At 32.0% G+C, this 25,439-nt stretch overlaps 3 protein-coding genes across 3 annotated transcripts in view; 1 reads left to right on the top strand and 2 right to left on the bottom strand.

Annotated features, from left to right (window-relative positions):
- Window positions 1-5,617: 5,617 nt before the first annotated feature.
- HELRODRAFT_169041 (hypothetical protein) lies at window positions 5,618-7,834 on the top strand (the record flags this gene model as incomplete). The annotated part of the gene is made up of 3 exons (XM_009014875.1): window positions 5,618-5,716; window positions 6,928-7,107; window positions 7,742-7,834. 3 exons carry the CDS (start codon window positions 5,618-5,620, stop codon window positions 7,832-7,834), a joined length of 372 nt encoding a protein of 123 aa, XP_009013123.1.
- Window positions 7,835-20,573: 12,739 nt separating this feature from the next.
- Window positions 20,574-21,518, bottom strand: HELRODRAFT_156571 (hypothetical protein; the record flags this gene model as incomplete). The annotated part of the gene is made up of 2 exons (XM_009014874.1): window positions 20,574-20,702; window positions 20,811-21,518. The coding sequence occupies 2 exons, from the start codon at window positions 21,516-21,518 to the stop codon at window positions 20,574-20,576; spliced, it is 837 nt and encodes a 278-aa protein (XP_009013122.1).
- A 2,917-nt stretch (window positions 21,519-24,435) lies between these two features.
- The window catches only part of HELRODRAFT_169039 (hypothetical protein), a gene marked incomplete at both ends in the record, with an annotated part of 9,610 nt that continues 8,606 nt past the window's right edge, over window positions 24,436-25,439 (bottom strand). Inside the window, one exon of the mRNA XM_009014873.1 lies at window positions 24,436-24,976. Coding sequence (XP_009013121.1) covers window positions 24,436-24,976 — 541 coding nt within the window. The remainder of the gene's footprint in view (window positions 24,977-25,439) is intronic.

Raw genomic sequence — 25,439 nt, 5'->3', positions numbered from 1 at the left:
AATAGCAAGTAAAAAACATACAATTTGAAGGGATGAATAATGATAACAGTGAACTAAAATTTGGATATGGAAAATTTTCTTTTAAACGTCATCCAATTGGAGGAAAAAATCGTTTAGGAAAATTATATTGACAAGAAAACAAAAAAAAAATCTGTGAATCGATGATGAAAATAATTATTATAGATAGACACCCACGAAAACTAATACACATACAGCAAAAACTTTATCGCTACCGACACATGAAATATTAAATTGAACAAAATGTTGTATGTTTAAATTAAGTCTTCTGAGTGTCAAGTTTTGATTGTAATGAATGAATGAATGAACGAACGAGCGAATGGATGAATTAATATTAGTTAATTTTTGAACGAACGAACGAACAAAAAAATGAACGAACGAACGAAAGAATGAACGAATGGATAAATGAATGAACTAAAGTTTTTTAAATATTGGTTGGCTGGTCTAGGTATTGAGTGTTTTGTGAAGAAAATAATGGATGACTGAATGAATGAATAAATGAATGAATGAATGAATGAATATATGAATGAATAAACGAAGGACTAAACAGAAGACTGAATGACCGGATGATGGTGGATGTGCCTTTATTAACAATGGCCAGCCAGCCAGCGAACGAGACACAGTTAGAGGAGGCACGTGTCAGACCGCACGTGTTTCATGCATTTGCTTTCTTTATTCAAATGTGTACACTGCACGTACAGTGAGTGTGTAGGCACGTTAGCACATTTTACAGACACAGATGCGCTCCACATGCACGCACATGTGCACTTATAAACAAACACACCAGATCACACACGCATTTACACACATTCACACGCACGTATGCACATATACAGACTCACACACTCGTACACAGACTCACACACGCACACGCACTGGCATCCATCTACGTGGCATCTACATGGTGTTTGCGTGTGCGTGCAAGTATATGTATGTGCGTGTGTGGGTGTATGTGCATGTGTGCGTGTGTGTGTGAATGGTTGTTGAAGTTTCTGACTATAGCAAAAGAGAGAGTGACCTTTAACCTTCATTAAAAATGTATCGCTGCAACGTCATGATTTGATGTAAAAACGGAATATAAAATAAAAAATTTTTTTTCCATTATCGAGAACGAACCATCTCCAACGAGGTGTCTGGCTGGAGATGGAAAAATAGGTTAGCTGAAATATAACCAGACTGAAACGGGGTGAAATAATTTGGATTGCATGCAATGAAATTTGGTAGCTCTGAAACCAAATTGAAAACAATACATAAAATTTTGCAGACGGTTGTTTGTTAAAAAGTTTTGTTCCAATTTATTTCAATTAAATTAAAATTTATGTTGTCCCAAGCTGGAAGAATGTTTGCACATGAAATCGATTAACATTTCATATATTTTTTAAACGCTTTATTTGTAAAACAGATAACTAAACTATTAAAAGAGTCAAGCAAAACTAAACACAACAAAAAAATTATTTTAAAACCCTGAGACAAAATTGAAGTTTCATGAAGTAAGAAACATGAAAAATTGTTTCTATGACCTCTGTGGAAACAAACTTTTTGTTCGGTTAAACAAAAACTCACGAAAATTTCTGCTGCTAACGTTTGAACCATTTGATGATGGTGATGATGATGGTGATGAAAGTGATGATGAGGATGATAATAGTGATGATGATGATGATGATGATGGTGATGATGATGATGAAAAGATAGTAGAATTAAAAGAAAAAAATGATGATGTGATGTTTACTACAAAGAACATTTTTGATGTGGCGACAGATTTTGCATTCTTCGCAAGTGAATCAAATTCTTTGAGAAGAGAAACATTTTAGTCCGAGAAATTCGCTGGTCACCACAGAAATTGGGAAATCTACGATAAATAAAGTCATATAGGAGTAGTCGAATAAAAGTTTAATATGCAACTTAGTTCGGCTTCCGCTGTGGCGAAAATCACAAATGTAGCATTATCGATCGATCGATACATACACGTACATATATAAGTCTACATCTAGTCCGTTTCGGTACTTTTTTGAGTTTAACTCAAATTTCAAGACGTTTTAACACGTTTCAGCATGTTAACTTTTTAATGTAAAATCGTTTCAATTTATGATGTTTTGTCGAAAGAAAACATTTGAACAGACGACAGACCTTACGAGATTGTGCAAATATGTTGTATATCTAAAGAGAAGTTAAGTTTTACGGAATTAATTCAATTATATAAATGCATCTTAACTAATTAGAACATTGTTAATCAACAAATTTATCAAGTCGATCAGAACTAAACATATAACCATACAAACACACGTACACACACACATACAAAGTTAATGGACTATAAAAGACACACATTCACACACACACTCCACACTCTCACACACACATCAACACATATTCACACACACAGACACTCATTCCACACTCACACATATCAAAACACATTCACAAATAAACGAGCACAAAACACACAGGCTCACAAACTCACAATTTGATGTTCGTGTAACAATTACAACAATTATGTCTGTTGCTTAGATTGACCTACTGACTTGACACATGCATCCTTTTAAAGAAAATATATTTATTCCTTTATTCATTCATTCATTTATTCATTCATTCATTCGTTCGTACGTTCGTACGTTCATTCGTACGTTCGTTTATTCATTCAGCATTTATTCATTCCATTCTTCATTCAGTCATTCATTCAGTAAGTTATTTATTTATTTATCCATCTATCCATATATCTATCTTTCTATCTATTTATCTATCCATCCATTGATTCATCCATCCATCTGTCCATCAGCATATCCAATCAGACATCTGCATGTATCTGTTTCCTAAATCATCTGCCAATAACTGTTAATTGTGATAGGCATACATACATCAGCCTCCCACTGGAATGCATACATGCACGGTGAAATGCATGCATGCTCTGTGGAATGGATACATAAAATTTGGAATGAATGCATGCACTTTATAATAAATACAAACACTGTGGAATGCACCTAGATGTACTATGGAATGAATAAACGTACTGAAGCATGCATACATGCACTGTGGAATGCATGCATGCACTGTGGAATGCACGCATGCATTTTAAAATGAATAAAAACAATGCATGCACTGTAGAATGAATAAAAACACTTTGGAGTGCATGCATGCACTGTGGAATGCACTATTGGTTGATAGATAGATAGATAGGCAATGAAATATGATCTTCGTCTGTTTGATGTACCAAGCCGCTGCACCACAATTGATACATTATTATATCGTAAGTCTTTTGTTATCAATTATGAAATTTAAGACACCCAGCCAAAGACATACTCACTCAGCCAGACTCACCGACACACTCACGCGCCAGTCTTTTGTTATTTCATCTTTTAAAGATGTTTCAAGAATGAGTTGATTGATTTATTAGTTGATGTAGGCGTTTTGATTCTGTAGAGTTCATGTTAACCATATTGTACACGTATTCTGTAAGTTTTGGATGAATAAATTTGAAGTACAACGGTTTATCATTTCATTTCTTTGAAATTATTTCTCTGTTAATGAATGAAAGTTACATCTTTCTCTATTCTATCATTTATTCAGTCATTCAGTCAGTTAGTCAGTCCTGCCATACATCTATCTATTCAACCATCCATCCATCCATCCATCCATTCATCCATCCGTCCGTCCGTCCGTCCATCCATCAATCCAATCATCCATCCATCCAATTTATAAGCAAATAAATGTCTTTCATCGCTACTAGCACACATGCAACTGTTTCAAACTCCACCGACACTCTTGCTAACATTTGACTGGTTAACAATCAATATGGATTGTTAACACGTTACAACTGAATGATATATGAGGTAGAAAACATAGCTATATGTTGAAAGTAACATATGAGTTTTCTGTATTTTGATTTTATTTACACATAAATACAGAAAAACAAAATAAAAACTTTTTTTTTAATTCAAACAAACTTCGAATGAAAAAAATAAAACGCCGAACCAGCCACAGACATTTCGTAGGTTCAACGGAGTTTAATGTAGGCAGAGTGATGATGCTGTTTTTGACGTAACAATGTTTGTGCTGTGCATATATTAAAACCATCTTATCTGCATAACATGTTTTTATTTGTTTGCACCCAACCTAGAAACAATTTTGAGAAATTGTTATTAATATGCATGAAATTTTATGTTGCTTTTTTCTGTTAAATGAATGCGTAAATGAATGGATGAATGGATGAACGAACGAACGAACGAACGAACGAACGAACGAACGAACGAATGAATGAATGAATGAATGAATGAATGAATGAATGAACGAACGAACGAACGAATGAATGAATGAATGAATGAATGAATGAATGAATGAATGAATGAATGAATGAATGAATGAATGAATGAATGAATGAATGAATGAATGAATGAATGAATGAATGAATGAATGAATGAATGAATGAATGAATGAATGAATGAATGAATGAATGAATGAATGAATGAATGAATGAATGAATGAATGAATGAATGAATGAATGAATGAATGAATGAATGAATGAATGAATGAATGAATAAATGGGGTGTGGGAATGAACATTTTCCTGGGAATGTTTTATAATATTCTTGTATAACGTGTATGGTGGAATCAAGTAAAATTTCTATCTTGAAACAAATGAAATTAAAAAATTTTCTTCTTGAATAATACCTCAAATAGTTTAAGTGACACCAAAGCTACACACACACACACACACACACACACACATACACACACACACACATACATACACACACACCACACGCACGCACACACACACCACACACGCACACGCACAGACACACAAACACACAGAAACACACACACATGTATGTCTACTATAAAATTTAGTAAAACGATCTAGCGGAATTTCGAAAAGTAATCACTAGATGGAGGGTGCTTAACAAAATGATTCAACTATATGAATCGTCATTTTGTTTATTATTATTAAACCATTATGAAAATTTCCTAGCTATGAGAATTTTTATTAACACTTCAACACTTTAAAATATAAGTGATTGCTCAATAATCAAAGTTCGATAATCCCATTAACTTTAAACCAAATTTTCAAAGTTGCAAATAATGACCAATCATTTATTTATTAAAAAGGGTTGATAGTGTGTCAGATCAAATAATGTGTTTCAATTCAAGTATGTGTGTGTGTGTCTGGGTGTATGTGCGGTGTCTGTGTGTGTGTGTTTGTGTTTGTGTATTTGTTGATGGGTCTAAGTATGTTTAAAGAAATCTCAAAACCCAAACTTCAACTCAATCTCAAGGCTTTTTAAATTCTTACTTGACTTTTTTAACGTACATACATTTTATTTGCTCATCCATTGTGTCAAACTGAAGAAAAAAAATATTTACAGCGAATAAAAAAATGTATGTATTTTCAATGGTGTTCGTTTGCATTCAAATTCCCAATTGCAAAAGCAATAAAACCATTTTTATTCTCAATACGATATTATAATATATTTACTCTTAAATAAATTCGAAATAGTTTTATTTGAGTTAATGATCAATAAAAATAATTTTTCTCATTAAAAACTAACTCTAATACGGTCGGATTGCAAATCCTAACGATTAAAACTATCAATCCTCAATAATAAATGAAAACAACACGAGCTAACGAAGTGATTTGTGCGGGCTATATGGCGAGAAACTGCGATACGATTCTGATAGGTATTCGGGCTTCTGATGAGTCCCCGGTAGGGACGAAACATGTGACCAGCCTATCCAAACGAATACTATTCTTTTCTTCTTTTCACTCCCGCTCACTTTCAGCCAATTCTAACATATGATGTAGAATATAGATGGGGTAAAAAAGACCAACAAAACATTTGATTCTACTAGGTTAAAGATCATTAGAATCAAAATAGCTTTTGACACTAGGCCATTAGTTTTTTTTTATATTTTTAAAAAAAACTTTATTTATAAAACTTTGTCCTAAGCGCAATGCCAGCCTTTTCTAAAATAACTTCCTCAATAACACTAACTATTTATAATACAAAATCTATTTGGACATCAGTTTTGAACAATTAATTTGATCTCGAAGTGAACAGCCAAAAGTTTGAAAATTTAAATTTTGTCACCGTAGTCATCACTGTCATTATTTTGGATAATACACTATCGATGAACTATTTTTATAACGTTCCTATCTGATTGATATGTTTTAATGATGCTGAAAACAAGTTATCGGGTCATAGATGTGCGTATGCGTGTTTAGGCGAGTGTGAAGTAAAGTTAGTGTATGTGTCGTTCCCTGTTTGAAGCTGTCGTTGGAATATTGAATTTTAATTGTCGTAAATTGGTTAACTGTTTTTCCAATTTGGTGACCCTGTTTTTTTTATAATGGAAAATTTGAAAGATATCCGTTGGTAAAAAAAAATTAAAAACCAATTTATGATATTTTTTGGTTAATTTCATTTTGAATATCAATTTTTAGATTAATGAAAGAAGTAAAGATGATTTTTAAATAAAACTTTTACTCAAACACATTATTTTTTTGTAGAAATGAAAGCGTCATAGCACGTACAATGATTCCAAACTTTTCATAAGCACACCTCAGCAACCGATTACAACCTATCAGTTATGGTGAAATATTTTGGAATAGATAATTGAGCAGATATAATTATCTGCAGCAACCAACCAGCCAGTGATGGCATTCCAACCGACAAAACAAAAAGTTGTTCACCTATTTGCGTGCGTGCACTTTATAACATCACTTGTGTCATAACATCAGTTTTAAACTAAACAGTTTTTTAAATTAAATATTTTAATTAAAAAATAAAATAATTTCATTATTTTTTTTTTCAATGAAAATTGCTCATGAAATTTAGAAATTAAAATGTTAAAAAAATTTGCATTTGTGTTCGTACTGTTATCGTTGGTTGTTACGATTTCAACTTTGACACTGAAGGATCGTCCCGCAGATGCACTGCAACCACTGACGTCACCACCTCCAAATGACGTCAACATCCTGAGGTCACCATCTTTAAATGATGTCAACATCAGAATTGCCAGGAGTCTGAAAAGAAGTCCAGCAAGCAGGAAGAAAAAGATGATTCTGATGAAAAGAGTGTTGGACTTGAAGGATGAGGTATGTGCGCTTACAGCGTAATAATTATTTATAAGAATAAATCAACTTCTAATTGTGCTAGTTTGAAATTTTATTTTTTTCAAAAGTTTTTTGTAAATAACAACATATTCACAATTTTCGAACTATTGAAGTATGTTAGCTTTATTGAGCAACAGACCGCTGAGTTCTTCTGAATTTTACACGTTTGCATTTCAAAGTAGACTTAAATGTAATTAGTTGGAACCATAGGCATAGTTGAGACAACAGACACAGTTGAAACCATAGACACAGTTGAAACCATAAACATAGTTGAAGCTATAGACATATAATTTCTATATTTGTTTAGGTAAGGTCGTTCAGGAAAATTTTTCAACAGTTTACTTTGAAACCACACTCATGAGCATGAAAAAATATCTTACGACATGTAAACATTAAGTATTAAGAAACAGATTTCATCGTTTTACTTTCAAAAAATAACTTATTAGGTACATAAAAGTTTACCAGTGAAAGAGACAAAAACTTCCAACTGTCATTTGATCCGACGAAAAATTTAAAAGATTCAAACTTATGAATTCAACGAGAAAGCAATTGCACAAGTTTCATAATAATTATATACAAATTTATTCCACCAAATGAACAAAACTTTTACAAACAGCTGGACAGAGAGAGTCGCGACTACTTCAGCGCAATCGGCATCAGCCCCAACAGCTACGCAGGGAGCGACAACTACGGCAGCCGTGACTATTGATTGATGGAAATTATTCTTCTTGATGGCTACGTTGAAATTTTGAAGATGCAACTATAATGCAGTTCACAAAGAATAAATTTTACATTGTGGATTTTATTTTGTAGACGCAAACCTAAGTCTTAATTGTTTTGTACCTACTTCAAAATTTTCTCTATTATTGCTTGTAAAACTTATTATTTTTTGCTTAGTAGATGTATTCGTAACATTTGAAATTATATCGTAACAGGACACACTCAAAGTTAAATGGTTGAAAATTTAAGAATATTATTTACTGTTGAAGTTTGTGTAACTGATTTATAGCTGTCTGTATATGTCCATTCAAAGTGCAAAAAATTATTTACTCTGTTTTCTTGCAAAATAATCATAGCAGCTGGACTAAACTATTTAGTTTTCTCTTGAATTTTGAACCAGTGTAATAACTCTTCAATTGAAATTTCCAATTGAAAACGCTCGAAACTGAACACCAACTTTATAATAAAAAAAAATTCGAGTTCCTTTTTATAATAATATTCAAAAGATGTCACTCAAATCAAAAATATCCCGAAAAATAACAAATTTTAATTTCTTCGACTGATTTTAGAAATAATAATAAAAATGTCATTTTATATAGCGCCATTGCAGCGACTGAGGCGCATTATCATTACTACAACAAACACACGGTGCACAAATACACGTGAATCAACGCATCACACACTTTTGCATGTGATAGGTGGGGATCTTTTTGCATTTGAACCCGGACACTCCATCAACAATGCCAGGCACCTTAGCCATTACACCATCGCGCCGCCCAGAAGTTTTCTTCTTTCGAAGAACATTTAACACATATTGGCAACTCTCTGTCTTATTTATTGGGTGATTTGGTTTTAAATATTTTATGGAGCTGTGTGGAATTGTTATGGAATTGTTATGGCCTGAAATGGCTTGATAAATTTCAAGTTAATAAAAACAATTATTTTCAAACGTTTGACGACGATCGCAGTTCTGTGAAGAAACATCACGGATCTTAAAAAATAAGTTGATTCGCCCCATTCTTGCGCGTTCCACAATCTCGTCTTTTATGACAATTTTAATCAACTGTAAATCTTGCGTTGGAGATCTGAGAAAATTTACAACTTGAATTTATATAAAGAATTGTTAAATTTACCCTTAATTCTAACTAAATTGATCATTATGCGAGATTTCCGCATTAGCAAAGCAACAAAGTTTCTCCCAGGTTACAACTCTATGCTAACAAAAAGTAATAATTAATTCTCTGATGATTTAATTTTGATAATTCGATTCATCAGCACACGGTCAACCACCCAACATTGAATGATTGGCATTGCAGTAAGGCTTTATTTAGTGTTCTGAGCACGAAATATTATCTTTATAACACCGTATAACATTGAAGAGAAATGTTAAATAACCTGTTGAAGTTTCTTTGCTGAAAATGACAAAACATGGTTGAAAGAGGAGTCGTAGTTTTGAATTCAGCAAGCTCACACCTCAAACCATACTAATAGTTGGAATTAATGATAGTTGTTGTAAGATATTTCAGCATATCAAAACTGTACCAACCACACATGAATAATTACTTAAAAGCAATGCAATTTTTCAAATATATGTATATAGGATTTGGACAAAAGAGACAGCAAAAATCGTTCGCTATAAATTCACCCACCTAAAACAAAGTAAAAAGAAAGAACGAATCGCAAAGAAATAAAATCCAATTAATTATTTTTTCAAAGCGTTTCACGCATCTACATAAAGGTAATTATTTTTTTTCATTGCACTATAACCCTATCAAGGCAGGCAATATAATTTTATGGCGCTGCTGATCTGGAAATGAGAGAGAGGAGGTGCATATAGAAGTGAAGAACATCAATTATAATATTCAATTACACACTTCTATCATCAACCCACTCCCAATTATAATCCAGATTAATTCCTTCCATCGCCTGGAATGCCTTTCGTGAAATCATAAAAAAGGTTCGTTTGCTTGCAGTCGGTTGATTGCTTGTATTTTGAAGTTCGCAGGTCAACATAAATCTCTGGCGGTGTATCCGCTTGTTGTACGCTCCGCTGTATGTTATGGCAATCAATGTATGTTTGTATCTTTGTATGTATGCAAGAATGTTTGTCGGTTTGAATGGTTGTTTGTATGTCTGTAAGAATGTATGTTGGTGTGTATGTTTGTTTGTATTTTTGTATGTTTGAAAGAATGTTTGTTGGTTTGTATGTATGTATGTTTTTGTGTCGATTTGTATGTTTGTATGTGTAAGTGATTTTCTGTGCAAAGCACTTGTTAGCGATCGCTTTTATATCTTCAATCGATTAACATGGTTCATCATCTTGCCGTTGTTTTTGTTGTTGTTTGCGATGAAATTGTTGGTTGATGCGTAGCTGTATATTATTATCTTCTCTCTGTCGATTGCATTGTTACTGATATATTGATTGAATGTACACTTTGCTATTGCCGTGTTTGTGCGCTGATGTATGTATAGTGTTCTAGAGATGTGACGATGTATGTGTGAATGTCTGTGTGCTGATGTATGTGTAGTGTTCTGGAGATGTGACGATGTATGTGTGAATGTCTGTGTGCTGATGTTTGTGTGATTGTGTGGTGAAACGGATGGCATTTCATTTATGAATAGAAAACTACTTCGAGTTATTCCATGAAGTTTTTTAATTAGATTATTGTAACTCTAATTTCATTATTTTATTATTTTTAATTTATTATTAATTTATAAATTAGATTATTTCAACGTCTCCAACACTTCTTCTATCACAAAAAAAAAAAATTTAGCGATGATGCACTATTTTGCAGTCTTGGAAAATAATTTTTCACGTTGTAACAACAGAAAACTGAAAAGCCTTCGCTCAGAAGGGAAGTTGATATTATTTTCATGCCTGATTGGATCATCCTATTGACGTGGGTTATCTTTAGCTGCTGGCGTTGAACGATGTCTCGCTCAGTGGCGTTAGTTTTGTTGTGGTCGGTTTTTTTGGTTTTATCTTCCTGTTGTTTGTGTTGGCTCGTTAGGGTCGATGTTGAAAAAATGAACTTTGCGGACTTATGTGCCTTTGAGGAAAGTATCAAAACTAAAGTTTATGTAATAAAAATTGTTTTACAAGAATTGCAAAAATTGAAATAAAAATGCAAAATGCCAATAACAAATAATACAAAAATAATCAGATTAATTAAAACAACTAATATGAAAGTGCAAGAGGCACACATGCAAGAATAGGAAAAGAAGAAGAAGACGGAAGAGCTGACACGCATGTCTCAACATAATTCAACTTTATCATTTCAATTTCCCTTTCTTGCTAACACAAAGATGATTCATTAAACTTCTGAACGCTACAGTTCTTCTCGTTGTTGTTCGTGTTACTTAAACTTCATACCACCATCTGATCACGTTGCGACAGGCGCGCAACGAGGCACGCAATCAATTATACAAGAACATTATCATATTTCTTCAGACTACGCTGTGTGTTGCGTTTATATCATTATTGACAAACATGCACGTACTCTTTCATGGATGTATACCTGCACGTATATATAATCGCACATGCAATAACTAAGTATAGTATATGCATGTTCGTTTATATGATGACCCTGCACCCATATAAAATAAACCAGCTGAACGAAACATTATTAACTTTAGAGCGAGGAATTGAGTTCTAATTGTGAAAGCAATAAAGTCCTTATTGACAACAAAACAACTATAAAGCAGCAATCATTAACTTTAACAAAACCGCGCCAAGCCTGTAGCGAGGTGATCGTCAATGTGATGGGCGGGCAATATCGTCAACCTTTTGAAATTTCATCAAACATGTCAGCTGGGTTTATTGAAAATATTATGGTTGGAATGAAATTTTTTTTGACAACAAATTTAACATACCAACGTTGAAGAAAATTTTAGGTTTTTATTTATTAATACTATCACGTTAAAGAAAGCTGAATGGAAGTGTAGAAATCAATAATCCCAGAGTAACAAAAAATAAATCAGACCAGCAACTCAAATAATTAAGTTATAATACACGCCTCTTAAAATAGGTTATAATACAATTCTTAACAAAACCCTAACAAAATTTCAAAAATGCCTCAACAAAACAATGTTGAAAACTCAATAAAATCATTCCAAAACCAGAATTTGAAATTTTTCTCAAAATTTATTGAGATCGTTCCAGGTTAATGGTGGTTCTATAATCTCCACTGATCTCAGGATTTAGTTCTCAAATATATTTCTCCAGACTTATCTTTTCAAATTTTTTAGTGAATTGAACAAATATCACACACAACAAAAATACACATCCTCGCATCTTATGATGAAACAACATTTCAAATTACCTCATATCAGTATTCAACCTAAACATTTAATGGCAATAATTTTTGACCATTTTATTTGCAACTTCATTCCAAACCATAGACCAAAACAAATTTGGTTTTGCAGCTCAACGTTCCAATCTTTGTTCCAAGACTTCTGGATTGATAGATTAGAACGGCACTAGTATTGAAAAATGTTGAAAATAAAACGCTTCATGTTGCAACTGGTACTTTAATGTTCACAACCAAAATTTTGTTTTTTTTTCAAACTAGCACGTTTATTCTAACCTAAATATTAAAATATTTAATATTAACTTTATAAAATTTTAATAATGTTTATACGTTGAATTTAATATAAATGCATATAATACATTTTTTATTTTCAATATTATAGGTGTATATTTACATTGACAGCAAAAATAACGGGACTGCCAATGCCATGCGAAACAATATAATACACAAGTCGATGCGAAATCCTATTTGCTGAAAATGAAATGTAGTATGTTAAAAGAACATTGTTGAATGTTGAAACACGAAAAATTGTTTGTTGTGCTAGAGGTGATGTTGCAGATCAAAACTGCAACATTGTTGCAGATCGAAACAGCAAAAAGCAACCTCAAATGAATTTGCGCGACATATTTTCAACACTTCGCAACAAGTGTTCTATTTTGAAAGAGACAACTTGGCCGATATCGAATGGACTGCAGAATCTCATCAACTGCGAAAAACATTATCCGTGGAAGATTCTCCCTGACTGTTTGCTGCTACGTCATGACAAACTGATGTGATTAATAATGCCATCATTAAGTCATCATTATATGTGGTTGGTGTCATTATTATCTTTGCTACCGTTGCAGTCATCATCATCGTCTTCACCATCGAAAATTTTGTTTCAAAACTAAACGACATTATAATCATCACAACCATCATGATCATTATCATCCTAATCATCATCATCTTCTTCATCATCGTTCTCATCTTCATCAACCCTTTCATCATCGTTCTCATCTTCATCAACCCTTTCATCATCGTCGTTTCCGTTTTTATTGTTACTATCAGGTGGATTAAACTAATTCGTCGTCATAATCATCCTGGCCGAAATGTCTCATCTTAATTATATTACAATTGTAAATTTTGTCTTTCTTTGTCGATTTAGTCTCTAGCAACTTGAAAAAGAGAAATCTAAATATAAATTTTACAAACTCATACATATGTCCATACACACACGTACATATGCCCAAAAGCACTCACACACACACACGTACATACTTACCAACTCACGCACATACACGTGCACACGCACATATATACACACGTATGCACGCAAATAAATAATGATTAAATAAAATAGAAGAAAGAAGAGAAGAAATATACTTCCAGCATCTGCTATCTATCGAACTGTCGGCACACACTCACACCATCGTCAAACAAGTTTTTCTTTGTCATTCATAAATTGCAATCAGTCTACTTACTAACCCACTCATATTTATTTGAAATTTCTTTAATAAGTTCAGATATTTCAGTGCCTTAGATAAACTCTAACATACTGATAAAATTGGATTTAACATAGCACAACATAACAAGGTTAAGGTTAAAGTGGTTCAGTAGAATACATGTTTAGTATATTACATTTCATCGCTCAGCTCGTTCCAGGCGTTTACCACCCAGCTGCTGAAGAATCTTTGTTTTATAGGATTATCTGTTTTTTTTTTGAAGAGCTTGTATCTATGACTTCTTAATTCTCTTTCTTTTTTTCTAGCTAAAAAAGTTGAAAAATTATAATTTTTGAATTATTGAAAGTATTAAAAACATTGTCATCTGCAAATCTTTCAAAAAATGATTCAAAGCAAAACCAAAAAAGTATTTTAACATGGCCAGTCAAACGTTGAAAACTAATACACATGGATGGCACATCAAAACAAATTAAACATTTTAAAAAATTAATAAAAAGATCCAAACCGAACTAACAAACCTATGCTATCAATAATAATTTTACTACAATCATAATAAGTATAATTAATAATAATAAAATACGAGCTGTCCATAAATGATGACATGCTTTAAGAGGGGGTCCAAAATTTGTTAACACTTTGGGACGATAGAAAATGTGGGAAAAGAGATAAAAAATTTTGTGACGTCAGGTTTCAGTTCTTTTCTAATTTCCACCATAAATTTATTAAAAAATCTTACAACTTTTATTTCTGTTCAGAAATTTATTTCTTTGACGCTTTATAAGTTGTAGTTTTTTTTTGTTTTAGTAATTAAGTTTTGAACGTATTTGGGAGCTTTCATAGAGAAGTCTTGAAAGTATGACATGCTTAACGTGGGTTTTTTTAAATTGAATTTTTACCGATGAGAGGGGTGGTCAAAAAAAGCAAAAAGTCCTTAATGGACAGTTCCTAATTAACGTTTCTTTCTGTGAGTAATTGAAGTTGTGTGACTTTAAGAGAGAACGAACCTCAATGGCAGATTCTAAGAAAGGAGAAGTTGTTCAATTGAAATCCAAATGAATAAAATTGAAAAATAATGCTTGGCATGCAAAAAACGAAAAATGTAAAAAATGAAATATTTTTTTCTCGTAATTTTCAAAACGTGACTGAAAGAATAAATGGGGCAGAGTCTGCATTTAATAATTCATTTTAATAGAATCTAATTAAATAGAATTTAATTAAATAATCGGGAAAATTATATTATAATTATGAACATAAAACATTTATAAAAACTTGAATGAAAATAATTCTGTCACGTTTTGTAATGATAAATGTTGTACATAATTAAGCAGAAAATTAAAGAATGAAAATGTTAATGAATGAATGAGTAATGAATAAATGAACGAATAAATGAACGAACGAACAAATGATTTTTTATAATGAGTGAAATGATTGAATGGATGGACAGAATGGATCAGTGAATTGATATAATTGTTAGGTATATTGATAGATTGTAGTACGAATTGATGGTTACGTGATTGGATTGATTGAAGAATGAATGGATTGATGAATGAATAGATTGATGAATGGATTGATGAATGAATGGATTCACAAGATAATGAATAAATTAATGTTTATTGTTTATATAAATAAAGGGATAAATAAAATGTCTTTGTGATTTTATAGGGTAAAAGAATGGACTACTGATTATGCGGTTGGATGGCTAGAAGGGTGAATGAACAAATGAGTGAATGAATGAATGACAGGATAAATATATATGAATGGATGGAAAATTGAGCAGATAAATGGCATAATGAATAAATAGGTTGATGGTTATATATATGGATGAATGAATGAATGGATAGATGGATTTCAGCCCACAAGTTTGTTTTGATAGATTAACACCGGCCCATAAGACAGGATGCCGAGTTTCTTCTACATCTTATTGTTGCTATTACTTATTCAGAAATATTCTAAATTCAGAAAAATTGGAAACTTTCAAATACAAAATTTAAAAATATTTATAAAAAACTTTGCTAAATTTTTTATCTTCCTTTATTTCATGAAATATTATTATTCAAATAATGTACCGTTATAAGATTTTTCGATGTTTCGATGACCAATATAGAATTGTTGGTCAAAAATAAATTACTAAATAAATATTCAACGTAGTCTGCTTGTATGTATATTTGAATTAATTTGAATTAATTATTATTTTATAAATACTTTTCCTTAATTCTTTCAATTAGTCACAAGAGTGTCAACAACACACAGAGGGTATGCAAATACACGCAAATTCATGCAATGCAGCACATACACTACCAGCTGTGCTTTTCTTGCATTTGAACCGGGTGGTAACAACAGCAGGACCAGGTGCATTCATCTTTATTTTGCCACTAAAAATTTATTCAATGATACTGCCAAATGAAATTGATAAGTTTCGAAGAGATTTCATTTACATCCTTTCAATAATTTATTTATTTATTTTTTCATATTTTGATTGCAAGTGCATTTTGAAATTTTAAATAAATTCAAAAATAACAATAAACGAAGTAAAAGCAAGCACCCCCACTGCTATAATGTTTGTAAACAAGGCCAGAAACGCCGGTGAAGACAGCAGCATGAATTTATATAGCGCCTTACTTTCCCTTCCTAGCCATGATGTAAAGTTCCATTTACTTAAAATTTATGATCTTTGCAGATTAGATCTTATCATCGCCAGGCTCACCTTTCAAGAATAAACAAGTCATTGGCCTCTCTATAAATAAGTTCGGCTAATAAGTTAAAAGCGCATTTATATCACAATTTGTTCGTCTCCGGTTTTTGTATTTTCTAATTTTTGTTATTTTCTACGATATGAAATTCTGACTTGGTACAAACGGACAGCAAGCAGATGGTGTTTATGAAATTAATTTATATTTCATACGAAAATACAATAATTTTTTAAAACTTTCATTTATTTCTTCCTTTTAATGTTAATTGTAATGCTAGATGTGATTGTTTTGCGATAAATAATTTTTTTTGTATTTTTTTTCAATTCTACAAGAAATGATAAATTATATATGAAAAGCATCATAAATTCAAAAGTTTCATTTTTGTTCTTCGCCCCTACAGATATATCCAAGAATGTTCATTAGCAAATACAAATGTATATTTAATCGTATCACAGTGACAATTCATTTATTAAAATGTCCCAACTTACACAAACCTGCAAATACAAAACCAAACCCTGTAACAGTTTACAAACAAGGAACATAACATATTGAAATTAATTTTAAGTAACAGTGTCAAAATACGCTCTGAAGTAATTCTTAGTAATAAGAAGGTAGTAAAAGTAGGAGTAGTAGGTGTGGTAGCAGCAGCAGCATCAGCGCAGTTGTATCATTAGTCCATCCAAGGCAAGTCTTTCCATGATTAATTGGAGTTTAAAACGTGTCTAAGCCCAATACTTCATTTTTGCCGGTTTTCCAAGAAAACAAATAAATTACCAGTGAATAAAATATTGCTCATGAAATACATTACGCCGCACGTGTGGCGGCTTCTGTAGCGTTTGACTGCAAGAGTGAGTTGATAAATTCAGCCATTTGTAAACTGTAAATCCGAGGATTTTGTTGTGTAGCATCATCATTTGTATTAAGGTGAGTAGGAGGTTTGATGTAACCCTATATGATGTTGGCATGTGATGTGATGTAACGTGATGCAATTTTTTTATGTCATTTTGATGAATGTGTTTAAATTGGTCAACGGATTTTCGAATGCTGTTACGATAAATGTTTAGAGTTCATGCTAGTTTTCAATACAATTCACAGTTGGTCAGATGATTCATTGTGTATCAATCTGACAAGCGAATCATGGAAGTTCAGATTGAAAAATATGAGATTCAAACAAGTTAAATGTAAAATTTTATGAAATTTAAAATAAAATTAACATAAAATTGACGTAACGTAACTTAGATTACTCAAAAAATATGGTCTCACCTTACATAGTATGTAATAATATTAGGTGAATGAATGTTATTATTTGGTAACAAATTCTCAGTTACTAAACGTCGTTTGCGCAATGATGTAATGTGATTTGATGTAATATAATGTGATGTAAAGTATATCGATGTGATGTCATATTCTGTAGTGTTAATAATGTAATCTGTAAATAAATGTTGCAGTGCGACGATTTTGTGGAGGCGGTGAAAAGTAGTTAAATGCGCTCAAATCGTTTCATCAATCACAACCATCTTAGATTGTGTTTGTCGGAATGTGAAACTCCAAGAGGATTTAAACTGGCATCATATTAAGGAGTGTTTAGCTGAGGTAGTTTTCCATAAAAGCATGAAAAAAAACATTAATTAATTTTTAATATAATAAAATCAAATATTTTATTTGAATTTTTGTGAGTAACATGGAAAATGAAATCATAAAATTTAAAGAACTTAACTGAAAAAGCTAAATAATAAATTTTTATGAATACATCTAAAATGTTTGTATGTTTGTTAGTTTGTTTGTATATTTGTTTGTATATTTGTTTGTTTGTCTGTTTAAACCTACATCTATCCCTCGCTTTCAATCGACTGTTTTCCCTGCTCGCTATTGTGTGGACAATTAGTTTTAATAATAAAATCATTGCACAATGCATCTTCCTTTAAAGTAATTTAAAACTAATTTGTACGCTAATGATATTCATTGTTTTGTCTTGTTTTCTGTGTTTTTTGTTTTGTTAACTCCTTGTTTATTTATGTTTGTTTCATGTTTATTTGTTAATTTAGGATTGTAAAATGTTTAAATTTATGTCTGAGTAGGTTTAAAAGTCACGAGTTCGTGTCTAGNTGTATATATTTTTAGATTTTTCAATTTTTTCGCGTCCGTTTCAATGAAGTTTAACTATGTATTATTTGGATGAATTATTCGCGCAAAGGAAAAGAGAAAACAATTTTCCATATGACGCGTGTCAACGAGTCAATATTTCAAAGCTTGAAGCAGCTTGGTGCCGTGTTTCACGATTGTAAAATATTTTTATGATTTTTATCGGATATTTTTGTACCAAAAAAAAAATAGCAGCGCAGTCTAAATAATGCCGTAAAAAAGAAACCCATTTATATGAATTAACTACTGATAAAGATTATATAATGACCATTAAAACTTTAACGCGAAGGCGAGTATTTTTTTCAAACGAGAGAACCAACTGAACCATATCAACATCAATACAAAAATGCAACAAATTATTCAACATTTCCTCAAAAACATTCACATCAAAGACCGGAAAAAATTGAAAATTGACTAAATATCAACATTAACTCCCCCTTGTATGCGCAAACACAAAATCTAAGAATGGAGAACAAACTACATCAACATTCATTAGTGAGATAACAACATTAACTTTTTTAACCTCCTCATACTAACCAAGAAAATAGCAACTAACAAAAAATAACAGAGCCAAACAACAACATACATTAACCACATCAACAAAACATAAAAAACAGATTAAAACGAAAAAAAATAATAAAAAATACATTAACCAAAAGACATCAAAACATCATCGAGAACACCAAAAATATATCAACAACAAAATATTAACGCTATAAAACATCAACCACAACATCAAAAGACATCAACAACAAAATCAACAACCACAACATCAAGGAGACACCATAATATATCAGCCACAACATCAAAAGACATCAGCAACAAAACATCAACACCAACTTCAAATACAGATAACTGAATTTTTCTTCTTCGCAATGAGCCATCGATTATCGGACATTTAATTTCTCTCTTCTCTCTCTCTCTCTCTCTCTCTCTCTCTCTCTCTCTCTCTCTCTCTCTCTTTTACAACTTCTGTATCCAAGGATTCTGTATCCAAGGATTTGTGGAACGCCCCTATTGAATAACTTCAGAAGCGCTAGCTCCACTTGAGAACGTCAATAAAATGATTCTTCAAACTTTTCTTGAAAACATGTCGCTCATGTTGTTCAATTTGTTCATGTCAGGCAAGACATGGTGCGTTTATAAAATGTTCGGTTTCAAGGAAATGTTGTTTTCGATAATTATTGTTATTTCAATAAAGTTTTGAGAAAATTGGTTCAGAAGCTAAAAAATATTAAAAATTGTTTCTTGCCTAAACAACAACAACCATATAAATAAAAAAAATTTCATTCAACGACAACAAGCTTGCTCAACATTTACTGACATTTTCATTTTGACAGCTGAAACATAACGGCAATATAAAAGGGAGATGAAACTAAAAAATAAACAGCCATTCCATTTTAGATGGAGCACTGATTAGAACAAATCAATTCATTTGAATCAATGAAGGATATTGAAGAGCCAGCAATTAAATACGTCTTGCAAGAGAAAAATTTTCTCTATGCAAATGCTTGTTACTGCAAAATAAATGCAAGAATTAATTAATGCAAGTTTAAAAAAGAAAAACAACTACGTAAATCGTTCAACATTGTATGCAATAAGTTAAAAAAACCTGACTTGTTATTTAATATCATCAATTGAACGTAATTCTCTTCAACACTATGTGAATTTATTTATTTAATTAGTTAATATTTCATTTGAAACAATTTTATCTTTAGTGTTTTCGTTGTATTGACTTATTAAATACTTCAATTAAACCAACTCTGGCGTGAATATCATGTGTTGAGTTAGCGAGAAAATTATTGTTATACGTATATAGAATTAATTACTTCATTCTATATTTTCAATTTGCTCTTTTACTACAATTATGCAAAATCTATTTTTTAAAATAAAACAATTTGATATAATCAGAATATTTAAAATTTTGAATAAAAACAAAAAGATTTTGAAAGTCGATCAAGATAAAAATAAAAGACATCAAACCGTTTGAAAAAATTAGCTGAAATGTATCTAAAAATGTTTTCTTTTTACTAAGTGAAATGTTTAGCATCAATTCAACAAGAAATACTCTAGATAGAATTATGAGAGATGTAGCAGTTGAAACTGCGGACACTTCTGAAACTTCAATCGACTCCATGACCTGTTTAGTAGAAATCTTTAAATTCATCATAAAAGATACACGTATCCTTTCTATCGATTCCGTATTCAAAATAATTTCCAAAGTTCGATGTATCCATGTCGTCTTTCAGAGATGAAATGTATGGTGGTTTGATCTGTTTTTCGAACAGTTTCAACCAATTTAAATTAATGAACCATGGATGTGTTTTAATTTAATCTGTCCCATATTCCCTGCATCCAATTCTGTTTGAAGGATCTTTCACCAAAGGTTTTCCTACCAAATCGGCAAACGTTTTACTGAAAGACTCTGGCATTTCTATTTCATTATTTATAATATTTTTAAAAATTTCATTGACGGATTTTCCTTTGAATGGCCTCTTTCCACTTCCCATTTTATACAAGACAACTCCAAATGACCACCAGTCAACAGAGCAGTTGTAATCATTTTGATTGATCATCTCTGGCGCTATGTAGCTGGGCGTACCGCAGTAGGAATTTGTCGTGTTTTCAACTTTTTTTGAGATTCCGAAATCAACTAGCTTCAAATAACCGTCATTATTTACGAGAAGGTTATCCAACTTCAAATCACGATATATGATCTTGATGCTGTGTAGAAACTCCAAAGCCAGAACTATATGGGCGCCGTAAAACATGCAATGATTTTCTTTGAAATTTTTATTGCGATTGAACAATGTGTGAAGGTCTCCCCCAGCGCAAAATTCAGTGGCCAGATATAAATGGAGACTGTCCCAGAAGTGATAGGTGGCTTTCAAAATGAATGGTTGATTGATAGTACGCAGAATTTGTTTCTCTTGAATGGTATGCTTCAGAAACTTAGATTCAATAATTTTCTTTTTTTCAAGTATTTTGATAGCAAAAACATTACCGGTCTGCTTATGTCTTCCGATTTTAACAGTTCCAAACGCACCTTTGCCGATTGTTTTTTTATTTGAAAAATGATCAATTGTCATTTCATCTGCTTTTATGTGTTCACTGCACTTCGACTGATACTCTTCCTTGAGTTTCAGAAACAAATTCGTGTACGTAAAGTTTTCTTGTCTTAATTTTTTTTCTCTTTTTTCTAATCTTAAATTTTTAAAATATGATGTGACGCCAGCTTTTTTGATTTTGTGATTATCGAATACAACATCTAACGACGACACGGATGTTGCTGCAGCAGTCGACGAATCCATAACCAAACTTCATAAATTTTCCAGCGGTTAACAAATCACAATTACAAAATTTTCAAAATATGATTTGTGAAGTTTCAGTCTTTTATCCAAAAACAATATTGAGTTAGTTTTTTAGTTAGTTTAAGTTGTATAATTTTAGCAATTTTTGTTTACGAAAGCATTATGAATATTCTGTACTGACATTCAAGTACACCGAAATCATTCTGGAACTTTAAACAATCTTCCCTTATTCCCATCATCGCAATTAACGTTTTTATTTCAACAATGAACTATGAAACGTATGGAAAATTTATACATAAGTTAAAAAAATAAATTGGCGTTTAACTAGTTTAAAAACATTGAGAACATAAACACAATTAATATTATATATTATAAATGAATGATACAAAATATTGAACTGAAGCATATATTTTTTAAAAACTTGTTAAGTTGATATATATATATATATATATATATATATATATATATATATATAGAGAGAGAGAGAGAGAGAGAGAGAGAGAATATACATATATAGATATATAAGTATATTTCAAGATAATTTGTCATAACGCGAGCTTCAATTGAAATTATTTAAATTTTTTTTATAATTGGTAGATAATCTTTCTTTTTAATGTTAGTCATTTGATTGCCTGCCATATTATGATATTATGCTAAGTTATAAAATATTTCGATGTTATAAGATTTTTGGGTAGCAAGACAATTACACTATTTAAGGATGGTTTGATGGTATGAGGAATTAATATTATATTTAAGCTTCATGAGATTTTATTAATGGGTTTTTTTTTAAATTAACTAATTCAAGTTATTTTTAAGATTTTTTTATAACTCCAAGGAAGATAGTGTAATTTTATTTTTCAAAATAATTTGTTTCCTGTTCAGCCTTGTATGAAACCCTGGTGTTTGTAAAAAAAAATAGGAAAGAAAATTACAAAATTATAAAAATCAATCATTTTTCATTGATTTTAAAAATACAAAAGTGATTGAAATAATTACATGCCCCAATTTTGTTGTTTTCTCTAAACTTCCACCCCTCCTATGACGTCCTGTCGTCACTTGACAGCAAACCAAATAACAGTGCTCGGCTTTTTTCTTGGTCGGAGAAGTCCGTTTGGTTGCAGAACAACCACAATTGCCCTAACTCAATTCAATGGCACGTCTAGACATGAAAACCAAATTTTTTTTAATTTTCAAATTTGACGTTACATACAAAAATTAGGTTTGGCAAACCTTTTTTGATGGTCATGCCAAGTTTTGGAGTTAACTCTCTATAAACTAATTTTTACTGGCTTGTTCATGATCTAAATTATATAAATTATCAACATAATTTATTTTATCACAATCGTTCGGGCCCAATTTAAACAATCCTCACGAAATATGAAATATGAAATTTATAGTTGTTCTTATCATAATACTTTCATCCATAATTTTTGTTTATAGCTAAATTTATGAAACTTTGCTGAATCTGGTAGTGTTGAAAAAGTTTCTCCATGATCATGGCACGATTCTATTATACATTGAAATTCGCATAGCCCATATGTGTATCTAATTTTCAAAGGCAAATGTTTTCGATAATACACAATTGCAATTATTTCACCCATTTTTACTTTTGGAAATTTTAAATAAAATTATTTATTTACGAAAAGTTGTCGATAAAACACAATTGAAATTATTTTATCCATTTAAACTTTTGGAAAATTTAAATAAAATTATTTTTTACGAAAAGTTTAAACTATTAGTAGAAATTTTTTAATGCATGAAAAATAAGGAAGATTTATTCAACTAATAAAATTTATATTGAAACATTGTAAAAATGAAATCACATGCAAGACTGATTTGAGATCGTCGTTGTACGTACAAGCACTTGATTCAATTTTTATTTCATTTATTTATATAGCCTTCGTGTATACTCGCTACATGTTTCTACGTAATTATATTTGTAAGTTAAGAGGTGGGTACGATTTTATGAATGTATTATGAATGAATGAATGTATGTATGTATGTATGTATGTATGTATGTATGTATGTATGTATGTATGTATGTATGCATGCATGCATGCATGTATGTATGTTAGTATGTATGTATGTATGTAAGTAAGTATGTATGTATGTATGTATGTATGTATGTATGTATGTATGTATGTATGTATGTATATATGTATGTATGTATGTATGTATCTATGTTAAAACCAAAACATGATGAGTGACACTGAACCGTCAAACATCAAGTAACAAATGGATTAACACTTTGATTTGTCGTTAATTGCACATGAAGGCATTTTTAAAGTCCAGTTTCAGAAACCCCCATTGATCGGGGAGGTCGGTGACCAATCTTCGAACCGCATGAACAGTGGCCTCAGCACCACCCTTAATCCCGACACCCAACTGAGTCGGGTAGAATTTGGTCTTGAGTTTGACCACGACCAGGGTCAAGGCACATTTGCCGGCCAACCTCTTCCAAACGTTCCCGACCGCAATCGGTCTGACCCCTCCGTCTTTCTTATTTAAAACTATTAGCCGGCCTCCAAAAAAGAACCGGCGGACGGAGAGTGGGCAAGCTCCAGATAGGATCAAATTAATGAATTGGGTTAAGGAGTTCAGTGTGTCGTCGATTGGCAAGGGGCCTGAAAAAACATCCTTAAGGTGCTGGGGTCGTAGGCCATCCAGGCCTCCAGAAGAACCGTTTTTGAACGATTTAACGCCTGTCCACCGAAATTTTTGGGTGGATGGAACATAATTTATCGAAAGTGGCTGGCGAGCTTTCCGCCAGGCCCTCCGGCAAACAGTCAAGTCTGACAGCCGAGGACAGGTTTCCCTGTTCAATACAAGATGACACAGCGTTGATCCACCGATCGGAGTTTTGCTTTTGTGATTTGGCATTATTGAACCCATCAAAGCACAGTACCAGGGTTTCAAGACCAAAAGTTGAATATTCGCTTAGACGCTTGTTGACCAGATTGCCCTGGTTGACCTGGCGACCCCCTATGGAAGTCTTCTGTAAGACGTATGAGACAAAACAGTGGAGTCTAACCCAGTGAGCCGGGTCACCAGGGTCATTACAAACAGCCGTCAGCAAGGCGTTCAGATCATGTGCGAACTTCTCCCTGCATGGCTTAGGGATATGGTTGTACACCGGTACACATTTCAGCACGGCCGTCAGCTTGTCAAAAACACCAGAGTAATCCAGGTCGAAAGGATCACCGGAGACCGATGCGGCCGTCGACCGTGTGGGCAACCTGTATGTATCAAATCAAATCAAATCACTTTTATTCAATCAAACAAAACAAAAGCATGAATGATTCGGAGACCAAAAAAAGAAAATTAATTCTTGTGGGCTCGGCCACCGTGCAGCTCAAAATTGCTTCTCAATGATAAAATAAAATTGTCAATAGGAGAAAATGTATCAATGTTAATGAAATATGTACACACTTATATACATATATATACATATACATTATTATCCTTGAGAAACAGAACTTTTCGTAATTAAAAAATTTTTCAGTTTATTTTTAAAAAGATGCAAAGTGTTACAATCTTTAATTTCTTGTGGAATCGTCTCCCATATTCCTGGGCCGGTATGTTTCAAACTCATGCAGAGTACTTTAATTCTGGCTGGTGGAGCATAGAAAAGTGGCGTGTGGCGTGTAGTCTTGCTTGAATGGAAGTTCCAAAAGTGAAAAAGTTTCTAAAAAATGCCGG

The sequence above is a fragment of the Helobdella robusta genome (assembly GCF_000326865.2).
Source record: "Helobdella robusta unplaced genomic scaffold HELROscaffold_14, whole genome shotgun sequence".
Taxonomy (NCBI): Eukaryota; Metazoa; Annelida; class Clitellata; order Rhynchobdellida; family Glossiphoniidae; genus Helobdella; species Helobdella robusta.
The sequence above is the reverse complement of the archived record's forward strand: the minus strand, read 5'-3'. Positions and strand labels throughout refer to the sequence as shown.